The 15,872-nt window shown below is 43.4% G+C and overlaps 2 protein-coding genes across 6 annotated transcripts in view; one reads left to right on the top strand and one right to left on the bottom strand.

Moving 5' to 3' along the window:
* LOC115117569 (retinoic acid receptor RXR-alpha-A) overlaps positions 1–15,872 on the bottom strand; it is a 252,606-nt gene that overhangs the window by 14,223 nt on the left and 222,511 nt on the right. For 3 of the 5 annotated variants that reach the window (XM_065017491.1, XM_065017494.1, XM_065017492.1), the window contains exon 6: positions 12,010–12,194. In XM_065017491.1, the coding sequence (XP_064873563.1) occupies positions 12,010–12,194 (185 nt within the window). The remainder of the gene's footprint in view (positions 1–12,009; positions 12,195–15,872) is intronic. The other 2 variants (XM_065017493.1, XM_065017495.1) reach the window with 1 other exon arrangement.
* On the top strand, positions 354–9,724 carry LOC135571398 (uncharacterized). The gene is made up of 2 exons (XM_065017496.1): positions 354–1,774; positions 7,540–9,724. Exons 1-2 carry the CDS (start codon positions 1,724–1,726, stop codon positions 8,134–8,136), a joined length of 648 nt encoding a protein of 215 aa, XP_064873568.1. The 5' UTR covers positions 354–1,723; the 3' UTR covers positions 8,137–9,724.

Below are 15,872 nucleotides of genomic sequence, written 5' to 3'. Positions count from 1 at the left end.
TGAAAGATACATTGTGACGTGTGTGTGGTTGTGTGTGTAATCGTACTTATGCACTCTGTATGTGCATGTGGGTGCTTGCTAAGTGTATGTTTTGGTGTGGCAGCTGAGCTTCATGTGGAGCTGTCCTCTCCAGTAGATAGAGCTTTTCAGTCACAGCAGTACACCACCGAGTTTTAGAGGAGCACCAGCCTGCTCTGCTAGCTGCTCCACTGAGCCAAGACCCTGCACGCACGCACGCACGCACGCACACCACACACACACACACACACACACACTAGCCAAGTGAATGATCTCCTCTGAGGAGCGAGCAGGAAGGAAAACAAACAGTGATTCTGTCCTAGCCCGAGGAGGAAATAACTGCAGAGAATCAGCAGTAACAAATGACTCTCTCCAAGCAGGCAGTTCCTTCAGGACACTTCTACCGACAGAAGACTATTTTGAGTGTTCAGACAGAGAGCCAAAAGAGCTCCACCTGACACACAGTTAAGGAACAAGTGTTTGGGCGTTCAAGTGGCAATTCATTTCATGAGTGACTGTGAGAGAATGGGTCTTAAGAAATAGTATGCTCACTCACCACTACACCAGGGTTATATTCCTGATCTCTGACAGAGAAAAGTCTGGATGAAAAAGGTAAACATTTACAGTATATTGTCGAAGGCTGAAAAGGTGGCCTCTCATGTTCAAGAGAGAGGAGGTGCTTATGCTTTGAGTTAACATGAAAAAGAGAACCGAGGAGAGAGGAGGGACGTTAAAGCTGAGAGAGAGAGAGAGAGAGAGAGAGAGAGGAGAGATTGTAGGATGGAAATGTGGTTGTGAATGGACAAAGACAAAGAAACCTCAAGTGTCAGAAACCATCAAACTGAAGGCCTCACTTAACCTGGGAGGAAACCATGGGCAGTGAAGAGGACAATAACTTCTAATGTACACATACCAGTGACGTGCAGTCAGGGTAGGTATGGTACGAAGTGCTTACCCTGTGATAATCTCATTTTAAAAAGCTATTATGAAAAGCCACATTTAAAATACAATTACATTTTTTTATTTTTTTATCTCAAATGATTCTGTTGATTTTTATGCTCAAAATCTCAGGATATCCCCTCCTTCCTTTCCATCCATTTAAATTGTTGGCGGGCACAGCCATTCCTGACCCCAGTCACTGTTAATAGACAGGGTCAGCATAGGCGTCACTGCCTTGCCTAGCTTGAAGAATCTTCATGTGTTGCATTGAGACTATTTCATATTTTCCGCTTGCGTATTGCCTAAACATGCTGTGTGGGTATTAATTCATCTGGGGTGAGCTCTGCACATTTGGGTCTACAGAATTTTGAGCTTGCATCCCTTAGACTGAAGGAAGCTACCTAGCTAGCAAAAACAACCTGACAAATAGACACTATACTGCACCTCAAACAATTTTCCAAGTTGGAATAATGAAATGTTCCACTCTTCGAACCCTCCAAATGGCGCATCAACTATAAGTAAAGTTTAGAGCAGACAGAGGCAGCTTAACGTAGACAACAACTTTATTCATGGCCAGGCAAGGCAACCACCATCTCCCTCACTGCTAAATGTCAGGCAGGCAAACAGTGAGTACTGGATTGTCTACTTGTCTGAAAATTAATGACTAATTAATACTTTTTACTCTTTACACATCTTGGAGTTTTACTTGAGTTCTACAAGATGGATGTGACTAACTACAATGACTCTACGTGCTTGAACCTAAAGGATGGAGCTGCCTACCTGTGTGCTGCGTGGGAGAACTGTGCTACCAGCTACGGTTTGTGTGACTTTTTGTTTCTGTGTGAAAATGGAGCTGAAGGATGCCTTGGGGACAGTGGGCCTGCTGTGTGCATCTGTGACTTCTACAATGCTGTCACAGAGAGGTTCACTGGCCTGAAGGACAGACAAATGGACTTCATTACAGGTAAAGAACAGCCTAAATGCATTTCCCTTGCAATTTAGGCTACTGTTGAATGAACATGATGTTACATTTATCAAGCTAGAATTTCATTTTGACGAGGCAATTTTTGGACGTTTTCGACTGCATTTTTCAGTCATTTCGATTGTTTCCATTTGAGTCATTTAGCAGACACTCTTATCCACAGAACATACATACACTAGTGAGAGGATACATTTTCATACTGGTCCCCAGTGGGAATCAAACACACAACCCTGATGTTGCAAGCGACATGCTCTACCAACTGAGCCACATGAGATAGTTGATATGGACATTTTGTTAAAACCTTATTTAATTTTATAAGTGTGTGTGTGTGTGTGTGTGTGTGTGTGTGTGTGTGTGTGTGTGTGTGTGTGTTTTGCACGTACCACATACAGTGCATTGCTAGAATTGTCATTTGGTACATTGGCATTTACATTTGCTGAACATTTTTGTCAATTTTGTTTAATGACTTACAGTGCCTTCAGAAAGTATTCACACCCCTTGACACTCCAAATTGAGCTCAGGTGCATCCAATTTATTTTGATCATCCTTGAGATGTCACTACAACTTGATTGGAGTCCACCTGTGGCCAATTAAATTGGACATGAAACACACATGTCTATAAAGGTTCAACAGGGGATGGGTATAAAACCATTTATAGAGTGTTGAAAGTTTCGAAGAGCAAAGTCATCTCCATCATTGTGAAATGAAATATATTGAACTGGCCAGACTCTGCCTAGAGCTGGCCGTCCGACCAACCTTGATCAGGGAGGTGACCAAGGACCCAAATGACCACTCTGACAGAACTACAGAGTTCCTTGGCTGAGATGGGAGAACCTGCCAGAAGGACAACAGCACTTCAACATTTTGGGCTTTATGGGAGAGTGGCCAGACGGAAGCCACTCCCGAGAAAAAGGCACATGACAGCATGCCTGGAGTTTGCAAAAAGGCACAGGAAAGACTCAGGGCAAAAGGCAAAATATTATGTGGTCTGATGAAACAAAAATGTTATCTTTGGCCTGAATGCAAAGCGCTATGTCTGAAGAGAACCAGGCACAGTTCATCACCAGTCTAACAACATCGCTACCGTGAAGCATGTTGGTGGCAGCATCATGCCATGGGGATGCTTTTCAGCAGCAGGGACTGGGAGACTGATAAGGATAGAGGAAACAATGAATGGAGCCAAATACAGGCAAATCCGTAATGAGAACCTGCTTCAGAGTACAAACGACCTTAGACTGGGGCGAAGATTTCCGTTCCAACAGTACAATGACCCCAAGCATACAGCCAAAGCAGCGCTGGAATGGCTTCAGAACAAGACTGTTAGTTTAAGCTCGAGATATCCGTCTTTGCACTGGATGCTTCTCAATCCACCGCATCTGCCAACGTAACATTTACACATCTGTGGTGAAAGGTGACAGAGCTAGAGCGGTGTTAGTCAGACCATGAGACATCCCCCCCAAAAAATGGTCTTCTCACAAGGTTGTCTGTAGCGTCCAAACCTTTTCTGCTCTACGACCCACAAGTGTAACGCGACTCGTCTGAAGTCCGTACAGCCGATCTGCCAACTTTTGTTTGTAGCATCCGAACAGTTTACACACTAACATGACATTTTGTGTGACCTACGACATCACACACTGATTTTTATCTGCATCAAGTCAGTATGGTGGAAACACACCACTGGTGGGGGAAATGCACATATTTTCTTTATGCAGATTTTTGAATATTCGCACGAAACTCCCAAAGTGGATGGAATCCTAGCTAGTATTATCAATCACAAAAACATAATGTTAACTGGGGATGGATAAAATGTATATTATGATGCTCCGATTCTCAGTATGTCTGAGCCAAATCTACAACAACAAAAGCCTTGTAAACTTTTCCCCAACTTCTCACTCTCCCCAAATCCCACAGATCGATGCTGAAAGCTCGGAGGATCCCAACATGAAATAAAGCTCTCTGGAGAAGATTAGTGTAAGAAGAGGAGAACTCATTCCACCTCTCCTTCTTTCCAGTCGTCCTCTACTTCTAATGCTTAGACCGAAGACTACCCACACTTGAAATATGAAACCGTATGAAACAGTTAACCAGACACAAAGCCGGCACTGTTTTGAAAACTGAAAGTAGATTTTCTTTGGGCAGAGAACAAAAGCATCTTATAAATATTTCACAATCTGATCTCCGTGGGAGACAATGTGGACGATGCGGCTCAGCGCGACAGTTTTTTGCCTGTATTTCTCCTCCAAACCCATAAACAAATCCGCTAATTCATTCCAAAAGGCAGCCGCAGCCCAAACAAACCAAAACAAAAGGGGCTGTATGTTGTGTCTCTGTCGAGGCCCCTCAAAAGAATACAACTCCCAGAGTTCTCGTGAAACACGGTGAAGGCTCATGAATGTTGCATGGCTCTCTTAGCCATGTTTACACTGACCTTGTTTCTCACTGTATACACCATGAAGATGACAGGAAGGAACAGAGACCACACTCCTGCCATGATCACACATTAACTCACTGTCCTTACTGTAACGTGACAGCCGGGGAGTCACAGTGTTATGGGGAGTGACAGTGGAAGAGATCACAATGCCTTCTGAGGTCTGGGACAATGAGAATGACATGAACCTAGGAGTTCACTATTCTGTGCATGTGTGGAACAAGCCGTGAGGGACCACCGTGTCTGTGAGAGAAACTATTTTACATTTCTTCTCTGTGAACATCCTCTGGAGGATAGGGGGCCAGCTGATCGCTTTCTGAAAACGTGTCGAGCAGGGGGAGGAGAGAGGGAGAGGCGAAATCCTCCCCTGAGGGAGCGATGTAGAGAAAGAGTGAGAGCGTTTGGGCTTACGAGAGCCGCTTTGAGGACACCTCTTAATGCCTGCCACAAACAAGAGTGTATTTTCTCCCCAGACTGAATTAAAGGCTTTGGTTTGCATTATTCACAGTGGATAGCCTCTCCTCTCACAGAAATGCCTGGCTTGCATACTGTCCTATGAATTTTTTATAACTCGTGGAGACAAGAGATTGGCTTTTAAATGTTTCATATTCTGCTTAAACTACAGCTGCGTGACAACAAAGAGGAATGTGGTAGTTAATAGATGATTAGTCCATAATCCAAATTCCCAACTAAATTGTGTAAAGTCCTCATAATTGGCTCTTAGAGTTGTAGAAGACTATATTGAGACATCAACCAAGTACCCTCTAAATAACGTTAGCACGCCTATCTGCTTGTCTCTCTCTCTCTCCTGTGTCTGTCCAAAGAGAGAGACAAAGAAAGTTGACAGATTCAAGCACAGCAAGGTTGGAAAACACACACAAGACAAAATGAGAGAAAGGGATAGAGAAGAAGAGAGGGATATATATATAGAGAGAGAGACAGACAGTGGAATGAAAAACTCCACAGCATGGCAAAATGATAGCATGCCCCCCCCCCCCCAAACCCCCTCCCTCCTTGAAGAGAAGGCCCTGGCTTGTCTGACTGGAGGCATGTTACTAACGCCTGTTTAACTCCTGTTCTAGGTCACCATGAGATAAACACACTTTATTCAGCTTGGTCAAACCCCAGCCATTAGACAGTGGCGGTGCCCATTCATGGTGTGCACTCAGGGGCCCCGACCCTGGGACTCATTAACACACGGGGCAGTGCCTCCTAAAGGAGTGGGGGGGGGCAGTCCCCGGACCAGAGGGGTTCCTAATCACAGAGACTGCCTGCCAAGGGGACACCGCACGTTCCAACACTGACTGTGCCGCTCTGCCCTTGTTTAATCTACAGTACCAGTCAAAAGTTTGGGCACACCTACTCATTCCAGGGTTTTTCTTTATTTTCTCTATTTTCTACATTGTAGAATAATAGTGAAGACATCAAAACTATGAAATAACACATGTAGTAATCAAAACATTGTTACACAAATCTAAAAATATTTTATATTTGAGATTCTTCTAAGTAGCCACCATTTGCCTTGATGGCAGCTTTGCACACTCTTTGCACACTTTCTCTCAACCAGCTTCATGAGGTAGTCATCTGGAATGGATTTCAATTAACAGGTGAGCTTTGTTAAAAGTTAATTTGTGGAATTTCTTTCCTTCTTAATGCATTTGAGCCAATCACTTGTGTTGTGACAAGGTATGGGTGGTATACAGAAGATAACACTATTTGGTAAAATACCAAGTCCATATTATGGCAAGAACAGCTCAAATAAGCAAAGAGAAATGACAGTTGATCATTACTTTAAGACATGAAGATCAATCTATCTGGAATATTTCAAGAACTTTGAAACTGGCTCTCATGAAGACTGCCACAGGAAAGGAGTTATCTCTGCTGCAGAGGATAAGTTCATTAGAGTTACCAGCCTCAGAAATTGCAGCCCAATTTAATGCTTCACAGAATTCAAGTAACAGACACATCTCAACATCAACTGTTCAGAGGAGACTGCATGAATCAGGCCTTCATGGTTGATTTGCTGCAAAGAAACCACTACTAAAGTACACCAGTAAGAAGAAGAGACTTGATTGGGCCAAGAAACACGAGCAATGAACATTAGACCGGTGGAAATCTGTCTTTTGGTCTGATGGTTCCAAATGTGAGATTTTGGTTCCAACCGCCGTGTCTTTATAAGACGCAGAGTAGGTGAATGGATGATCTCTGCATGTGTGGTTCCCACCATGAAGCATGGAGGAGGAGGTGTGATGGTGTGGGTTGCGTTGCTGTTGACACTGTCTGTGATTTATTTAGAATTCAAGGCACACTTAACCAGCATGGCTACCACAGCATTCTGCAGCGATACGCCATCCCATCTAGTTTGCACTTAGTGGGACTATCATTTTTCAACAGGACAATGACCCAACACATGGAGAGTGATGGAGTGCTGCATAAGATGACCTGACCTCCACAATCACCCGACCTCAACCCAATTGAGATGGTTTGGACCGCATAGTGAAGGAAAAGCAGCCTACAAGTGCTCAGCATATGTGGGAACTCCTTCAAGACTGTTGGAAAAGCATTCCAGGTGAAGCTGGTTGAGAGAATGCCAAGAATGTGCCATGCTGTCATCAAGGCAAAGGGTGGCTATTTGAAGAATCTCAAATGTAAAATATATTTTGATTTGTTTAACACTTTTTTCGTTACTACATGATTCCATATGTGTTATTTCATAGTTTCGATGTCTTCACTATTATTCTACAATGTAGAAAATAGTACAATTAAAGAAAAACCCTTGAATGAGTAGGTGTGTCCAAACTCTTGACTGGTACTGTATTCCTAACTTTTCATATGATTATGATGATCATTTTCAGAGTCAACTGAAATATCAGTGGACGGGGAACTAAGTGGTCTCTCAGAAGTTGTCTACAGCTATGGCAATTTAGATTAAATACAATGACACATATTACCCAATCTACATGGCCTACTGAACAACAACTCCCCATTACAATCATCACCTTAAATCATAGAAAGAAGTAAAGGAAAATTAAAAAATATGGATCCAATAGAAATGACTTGTATTACTAGAAAACTACCAAGACAACTGAAAACAATTCCTGCAAGATATTTATCTACCTTTATCAAAGCTAGATTTCTATAAAAGCTTGATTTCCTCCTCCTTCTCCTGCAGGGCACCCCTGCAGGAAGGCACAGCAGGGCACCCCAGCAAGGCACAGCCCAGACGTACAGCCACCACAGCAAGGCACAGCCCAGACGTACAGCCACCACAGCAAGGCACAGCCCAGACGTACAGCCACCACAGCAAGGCACAGCCCAGACGTACAGCCACCACAGCAAGGCACAGCCCAGACGTACAGCCACCACAGCAAGGCACAGCCCAGACGTACAGCCACCCCAGCAAGGCACAGCCCAGACGTACAGCCACCCCAGCAAGGCACAGCCCAGACGTACAGCCACCCCAGCAAGGCACAGCCCAGACGTACAGCCACCACAGCAAGGCACAGCCCAGACGTACAGCCACCACAGCAAGGCACAGCCCAGACGTACAGCCACCACAGCAAGGCACAGCCCAGACGTACAGCCACCACAGCAAGGCACAGCCCAGACGTACAGCCACCCCAGCAAGGCACAGCCCAGACGTACAGCCACCCCAGCAAGGCACAGCCCAGACGTACAGCCACCCCAGCAAGGCACAGCCCAGACGTACAGCCACCACACCACCCATCCCCTCTCACTCTCCTCTCCTCTCCTCTCCTCTCCTCCCTAATGTCAACGCTCATCACGTACATCTCCTTCTTCCCAAAGATGGCTCTCATTTACTCACATAACAGCCTTCAGAGTTCTACCTTCACTTCACAGGACATTTCCCCCCACCCACCCAGAGAAGATGAGTCCCAGAAGAAGCACTCTCTCTCTCTCGCTCTCCCTCCTTTCCTCTTCTGCACAACTGCTCTCTGTCTGTCGTTCCGGTAGGATTCCTGAGAAAACCAGAGCTTGGTGGGATGCTGTCAGGAACAGCCTGGCTGTTGTATTATTCATGGTTGAGCCAGAGAGAGTCTAGAGAATGAACAGAGAGCCTCACATAGCTTAGGTGGGTGCCTGGGAGACTGCAGATGTCAGGGTGCACAGGTGAACTAGTGGACTTGTGATGTAAGGTGCCATACAAGGAGCACATAGGATATGGATGTAGAATAGTCACAGCTACCTTGTTCATCTCAGTGATAGGCATCAGGTGGCAGAGCCCTGGATAGCTCCCATCCTAAGAGAATGACAACCACAGCCTCTGCTCATCTTTCACTACAGAGATGTAACATGTAAAAACTGGGGGGGTGAATAATAATATCACCACCACATTGGCTAATGGCTGCTCCCTGTTAATCAAGCAAAACCCTGGGGAGTCCAGGGTCATTCAGAGAGGATAATGGAGATTGTTAGATTGCAGCATAATTGAACTCTGATGGTGTGGCAAATTGTTGTGATAACACTGATTACATGTTATTAATGTCCATCATTGCAAAGACACACATGCCAGATGGCTGAGGCACAAAGTACCTGTATCGTACCAAGGGGAAATGGGTGAAAATGGCTAACACAGATGTAGGACCTTCATTTGAGCCAGTTTGCTACAGCAGGAAAATAGTCCTACAGCAACAGGAAATGTGAATTATTATGTGGATTATTATTAATTAACATTTTTGTAGCAGTTGACACATTTTTCGTAATGAAAAATCAAGTCAGAAATTTCAAAGTGGAAATTACAAACTTCAGAAGTCTTTTTAAACCTCAAAAACACTACAAGTTAAACATTTATCCTACAACAGGGTGATCCAATTAAGATCCTGTGTGAGTGTGTGTGTCAGAATTTGTGAGTGGAGCTAGAGCGGAGCGAGGGGCGCAGCGTACCCAATTTGACTGGAGCGTGTAGCGAGATCCTAGCCCGCTCCAATTTCGCTCAGGACATGCCCGCCCCAGGATGCATTTGTAGTCTACTTGTGTGCTGCTATAGCCACTTGCTCTAGCGACGGTCTTGGAGTTGTCACGTTCTGACCTTAGTTCCTTTGTTTTTGTCTTTGTTTTAGTATGGTCAGGGCGTGAGTTGGGGTGGGCAGTCTATGTTTGTTTTTCTATGTTGGTTTTTGAGTTCGGCCTAGTATGGTTCTCAATCAGAGGCAGGTGTCGTTAGTTGTCTCTGATTGAGAATCATACTTAGGTAGCCTGTGTTTCACTGTTGGTTTGTGAGTGTTTGTTTCCGTGTGAGTGTTTGGGCCACACGGTACTGTTTCGGTTTTGTAAATCCACGTTGTCATTTATTGTTTAGTGTTCTGAGTTTTATTAAACAACATCATGAACACTTACCACGCTGCGCTTTGGTCCTCACCTTCTTCCACCGACGACAACACTTACAGGAGGTCGCTAAATATTCTCATAATGAAACTGATAAAACACACAGGTGCTAAATCCAGGTGACTTACAAAGATGAGAACCAAGAGAGGTGATGTAGTATTCACAACTAAATAATCATTGTGGAATCTGAAAAGACACGTATCCCAAAAGCACGAGGGTGCACTTACTACATGCACATGCTAAAAGAAAGGAACGAGCTGAGAAGATAACTGTGTCATTGTAGCAAAGTATTTATAAACTAAAATTCTGAACTCTTAAAAGTTTGGTTCATTGTTGTTTTATTATCTATACAATAGGTCATAATTGATTTTGTCCCAATAGGCCTGGCATATTCCAACTTTCAACAAGCTTTCTGTTTTGATTGGGTTATTTTGCCTGAAAAACTTTAGGACTAAAAAATGTTTTAAATAAACTCTGCATCTCTGCCCAGCCTGGCAAGAGTGGCCCAAAGGGTATTTAGCATCCCCAGTGGCCCTGCAAGTGTGGAGAGAATATTGTCCGCTGTTGGCCTTCTCTCCAGGCACCATCACATGAATCTGAAGCCACAGACTCTGACCAAACTTGTGTTTCTAAAAAATGAATTCAAAATCACAGCCTATATGTGCAATTTACAGACTATAATGATTTAATACAACAAAGTGTTGTTCATGCAAGCAGTTGCTCCCGATGCAGCATCCACCGAGAGGCTCTTGCTTCCAAGGGAATGCCTGACAGCTTGAAAGACGTTTTGGACACTACAGTGAAAATGGTTAACTTTGTTAAAGCAAGGCCCCTGAACTATTTTCTGCGCTATACAATGATATGGGCAGCGACCATGTAACGCTTTCACAACATACAGAAGTGCTTTGGTTATCAAGGGGCAAAGTATTGACATGTTTTTTTTTATAATTGAGAGACGAGCTTAAAGTTTTCTTTACTGACCATTTTCCCTTGTCTGACCGCTTGGATGATGATGAGTTTCTCACACGACTGGCCTGTCTGGGTGATGTTTTTTCTCACCTGAATGATCTGAATCTAGGATTACAAGGACCCTCCGCAACTATATTCAATGTGCGGGACAATATTGAGGGTATGATTAAGAAGTTGGAGCTCTTTTCTGCCTGCATTAACAAGAACAACACACAGATCTTTCCATCATTGTATGATTTTTTTGTGTTCAAATGAACTCAAACTTACGGACAATGTCAAATGTGATATAACGAAGCACCTGAGTGAGCTGGGTGCTCAAATACACAGGTACTTTCCCGAAACAGATGACACGAACAACTATTCGTTATCCCTTTTATGCCCTGCCTCCAGTCCACTTACCGATATCTGAACAAGAGAACCTCATCGATATTGCAACAAGCGGTTCTGTGAAAATTTTATTTAATCAGAAGCCACTGCCAGATTTGTGGATTGGGCTGCAGAGTTTCTTGCCTTGGAAAATCGCTGTTAAGACACTGATGTCCTTTGCAACTACGTACCTATGTGAGAGTGGATTTCTCGGCCCTCACTAGCATGAACTAAATACAGGCACAGACTGTGTGTAATGATTTAAGACTGAGACTTTCTCCAATACAACCCAACATTGCAGAGTTATGTGCATCCTTTCAAGCACACCCTTCTCATTAACCTGTGGTTTTATATGTGAGATGGCTAAATAAATTATGATTTGTGTCCTGGTCCTATAAGAGCTCTTTGTCACTTCCCACAAGCTTGTGACAAAAACTCACACTCCTTCTTATGTTTCATAAATGTATCGTATAGTGTGTGTGTGGCAGGCTTACAATGATGGCAAAAAAACAACATTTGAGAGTACGCTGAAGGGGTACGGGACTATAAAAAGTTTGGGAACCACTGCTGTAGCCTATTTGAAATTATGAGCTCTTCATATGTTCGTTCACCTGTTCATGTTTATTAAATAACTTTTCATTAAAATCCTATGGTTTGGATTCAATACTTCAAAACCAAATGGCAGGTCCAGGTAGTCACAAAGAAGGATGTTGGTTAAATTGTGATTTTAATGAGCGGCAGTTTTTCCCCCTGTGAGCTCAGAGCGGTTTATAGCGGAGCGGTTGGAAAGGATGTGGAGCACCGGTGCGCACCGATGAGCGGGATTTCCGACCACTCAACTCCGCTCACATCCACATGTGCATGTACACACGCGGATAAGTATGTTGGCGTGTTTGTACATAAGTGAGTGTGTAAGCGGCTCCTGCTCTGCAGAGCCACACAGTACGGCATAGTGACTCACCGAGTTGGATGGCATGCCCAGGTTGGTCTCGATGTAGGTCTCGGTCTTGGGTTCCACAGCGAGCTCGGCCTCCAGGACCTTCTCCACGGGCATGTCCTCGTTGACGCCGCTGGTGGACTCCGTCTCGTTCTCGCTGCGCTCTTTGGCCCGCTGGCGCTCCTCCTGGACGGCTGTGTGTAACAAAACTGGTTCCGGTCACTACTGCTGCTGCGGTGTTGTCTAGTGTGTGCGGTGTTTATGCCTGTATTGTGTGTGTGTGTACATATGTAAATAGAGAGTGTGTACAATTATTATAACATGCTCTGATGTAAAGACAGAGTTAAACAGTCCCCATAATTACAGGTGACATGAATAGAGACATGAAAGGGAACACAGTACTGTGTAAACACAACATACACATATCACTCCATACAAGGACCCCCTCTTCAGCTGTCTGATATCGAAGAGATGGGTCTATTCAGAGCATAACAAACAACAAGCGCCTTTCACGGCCATCATATATTTAGACATTAATAATGTATGGGATGTCACTCCTCATTTAGGCCCTGCATGTTTACCACAGACACTGTGACTGAATGGCTTTGACAGACTGACTGGAGCACACACATTAAATGGGGACTTTGTCCAATATAATGTGTTTTTTATTCTGTCCAGTAAATAACAGTCTCACTAAGTCTCTGGGTAAAGCAGGGCCTTGTTGGATCTGCTGTGTGATTGGCTTGGCAGGGAGACACAGGAAGTGGTTTGTGTGCTGAGCAGACACAGAGGCTCACTGTGGCCGAGGCAGGCCAAACCGCACCTCCACCCTCAGAGGATTTGGGAGAGAGGTGTGTGTGTTCATATAAAAGTGGTTGCTCTGCACCGACTCTGGGTTTCTCCTTATTCTACCTTCTAGATTCCCCAATAAACAGAAACAGTCCCCCAGACACACACATCCACACATCTACACACCCAGACACACACATCCACACACCTAGATACACACATCTACACACCCAGACACACACATCTACACACCCAGACACACACATCCACACACCTAGATACACACATCTACACACCCAGACACACACATCTACACACCCCTACACACCCAGACACACACATCTACACACCCAGACCAAGACACTTCATATTCTCTTTTTTTCTTTTTCCCTCTGTTTCTATTCCAAATGCTGAATCACAGGGGTGGGGGTTCTGGGAAGGGGAGAACGGGAGAACGGGGAGACTGGGAGAGACAGAGGAGAGGAGGAGGGGACGATGGGGGGGGGACGAGGGGCCCCATTTTAGAGGAACTGCTGTCTGGCGGTGGAAGTCAGCCCAAGGGTAGAATAGTTGTGCTGGAGTCAGAGAGAGGTGAGGAGGGCTGAAATCATGCTTTATTTCTCCCTTCCTCTGACTGGGAGAGCATCAATTCATTTAATCCAGTTTTTCTGTGGATTCGCTGAGCCTTCTAGACTACCGCTGCCTGGCTCTCCCACTGCCTCAGGGTACAGGGGGGCTTAGGCAGCACAGTGAGGTGAAAGGCAGTAAATGATCATATCTTTGAACAGAGGTTGAGCCCCATGATGATATAAATAAGAGTGAATAGGGGAGGGAGGGATAACGAGGGGGAGGGGTGCATGTTGAGGTCAAGACAAATTGGCCCAGGAAAGAAAAGCTCTCAGAATGTACTTATCCTAGACTCTCTTGTTTTCTCTTTTCCTCTGCTTTCATTTTGTTCTGCGTCTGATGCTCATTGGTTATGGTTGGGGCTGAACACCGGGCTAAAGGCTAATGATGTGTGATAGCATTCTGTTCATGCTGGTCTAGGATCTGTTTTGTATTGTTTTTGCCCGGTGCGGTGGTTAATGTTCAGAATAGGGAAAGCTGATCCTAACATGAAGTGATTTCTGATATGAAACTGGACTGTGTGCTTCCGATTATGTCCCTAAATACCTGGAATACCACATTGTGTCTCTAAAGCCAGAATATTTTGTGACTGAGTTAAAATAGTATTGCAGAACAATCGTTCACTGTAGATAGTGATGCCACTGCTGTGATGGAGAACTGTGCTAAGAGTACTAATATCCTCCTCTCTTACAAAGTACTAAAACTACTTCTTTTGAGGGCAACAGCTTGTGCTCTTTCTCTCTCTTTCCTCTCTCTGTCTCATCTCTCTCTCCCTCCACTCTCGCTGCCCCCCCTCCATTTATTCTCCTACCCTCCCTCGTGGTAAATCACTGTTCTTCAAGGGGAATCTGAAATCATGAATAGGTCTGCCTATGAATGCTAACAATCACTGAAAGATTCTGAAGCTAAAGTCGTGTCAATGAACCAGCCCTGATCTGAATAACCAGTAATTAAGACTTCCATTAGCATCTCATTTCAATGCTGAGCGCCTCTGAGGAAGTCAGTAATGCGGAGTCCTCTGCAACTAGTGCTCTTCATTCAGTAGTAATAAAGAGGCGGATGAGTGGAGCTCTCATTATCACACAAGTGATCTCAACACACTCCGAGATCTCTACATGAGGAGCTAAACGATTAACTCTGACAAGACTGACACAGGGGGTTCTTGTGTGTGTGCATGTGTGTGTGAGAGAGAGAGATAGAGAGCGATAAAGATGGATAGAGAGAGAAAAAGATGGATAGAGAGAGAAAAAGATGGATAGAGAGAGAGAGATAAAGATGGATAGAGAGATATATATAAAGATAGACAGAGAGAGAAAGATAGAGAGACAGAGATATAAATACAGATAGAGAGAGATAAAGACAAAGATAGATAGAGAGAGAGATAAAGATGGATAGAGAGAGACAGAGATATAAAGATAGATAGAGAGAGAGATAAAGATAGATAGAGAGAGAGATAAAGATGGATAGAGAGAGAGATAAAGATGGATAGAGAGAGACAGAGATATAAAGATAGATAGAGAGAGAGATAAAGATAGATAGAGAGAGAGATAAAGATGGATAGAGAGAGATAAAGATGGATAGAGAGAGACAGAGATATAAAGATAGATAGAGAGAGAGATAAAGATAGATAGAGAGAGAGATAAAGATGGATAGAGAGAGAGATAAAGATGGATAGAGAGAGACAGAGATATAAAGATAGATAGAGAGAGAGATAAAGATAGATAGAGAGAGAGATAAAGATGGATAGAGAGAGAGATAAAGATGGATAGAGAGAGACAGAGATATAAAGATAGATAGAGATATTGATTATTGTTTATTTCAAAGATAGATAGAGAGAACACGATGAATAAAGATGGATAGAATTGAATTGATATAAAGATGGATAGAGAGAGACAGAGATATAAAGATTAGATAGAGATATTGATTATTGTTTATTTCACTTTTGTATATTATCTAAAGATATTGATTTGGCAATGATATAAAGATAGAGATGCCAATAAAGCCCTTGAATTGAATTGAATTGATATAAAGATAGATAGAGAGATATATATATAGAGAGAGAGAGATATAAAGAGATTATATATATATATATATAAAGATAGAGAGAGATAAAGAGATAGAGATATAAAGATAGAGAAAGATATATAAAGATAGAGAGAGAGAGATATAAAGATAGAGAGAGAGAGAGATATAAAGAGAGAGAGAGAGAAAGAGATATATATATATATATATAGAGAGAGATATATATAGAGAGAGAGAGATAAAGAGAGAGAGAGAGATATATATATAGAGAGAGAGAGATATAAAGAGAGAGAGAGAGATAAAGAATGAGAGAGAGAAATAGAGATATAAAGAGAGAGAGATAAAGAATGAGAGAGAGAAATAGAGATATAAAGAGAGAGAGAGATAAAGAGAGAGAGATATAAAGATAGAGAAAGATATATAAAGATAGAGAGAGAGAGATATAAAGA

The sequence above is a fragment of the Oncorhynchus nerka genome, linkage group LG4 (genome assembly GCF_034236695.1).
Source record: "Oncorhynchus nerka isolate Pitt River linkage group LG4, Oner_Uvic_2.0, whole genome shotgun sequence".
Classification (NCBI taxonomy): Eukaryota; Metazoa; Chordata; class Actinopteri; order Salmoniformes; family Salmonidae; genus Oncorhynchus; species Oncorhynchus nerka.
The sequence above is the reverse complement of the archived record's forward strand: the minus strand, read 5'-3'. Positions and strand labels throughout refer to the sequence as shown.

Excerpts from the sequence above, each read along its gene's own strand:
- LOC135571398 (XM_065017496.1), top strand. The coding sequence starts at position 1,724 with ATGGAGCTGCCTACCTGTGTGCTGCGTGGGAGAACTGTGCTACCAGCT. Across the intron at positions 1,775-7,539 it reads GAACTGTGCTACCAGCTACG|GGCACCCCTGCAGGAAGGCA; the intron begins GTTTGTGTGACT and ends CTTCTCCTGCAG.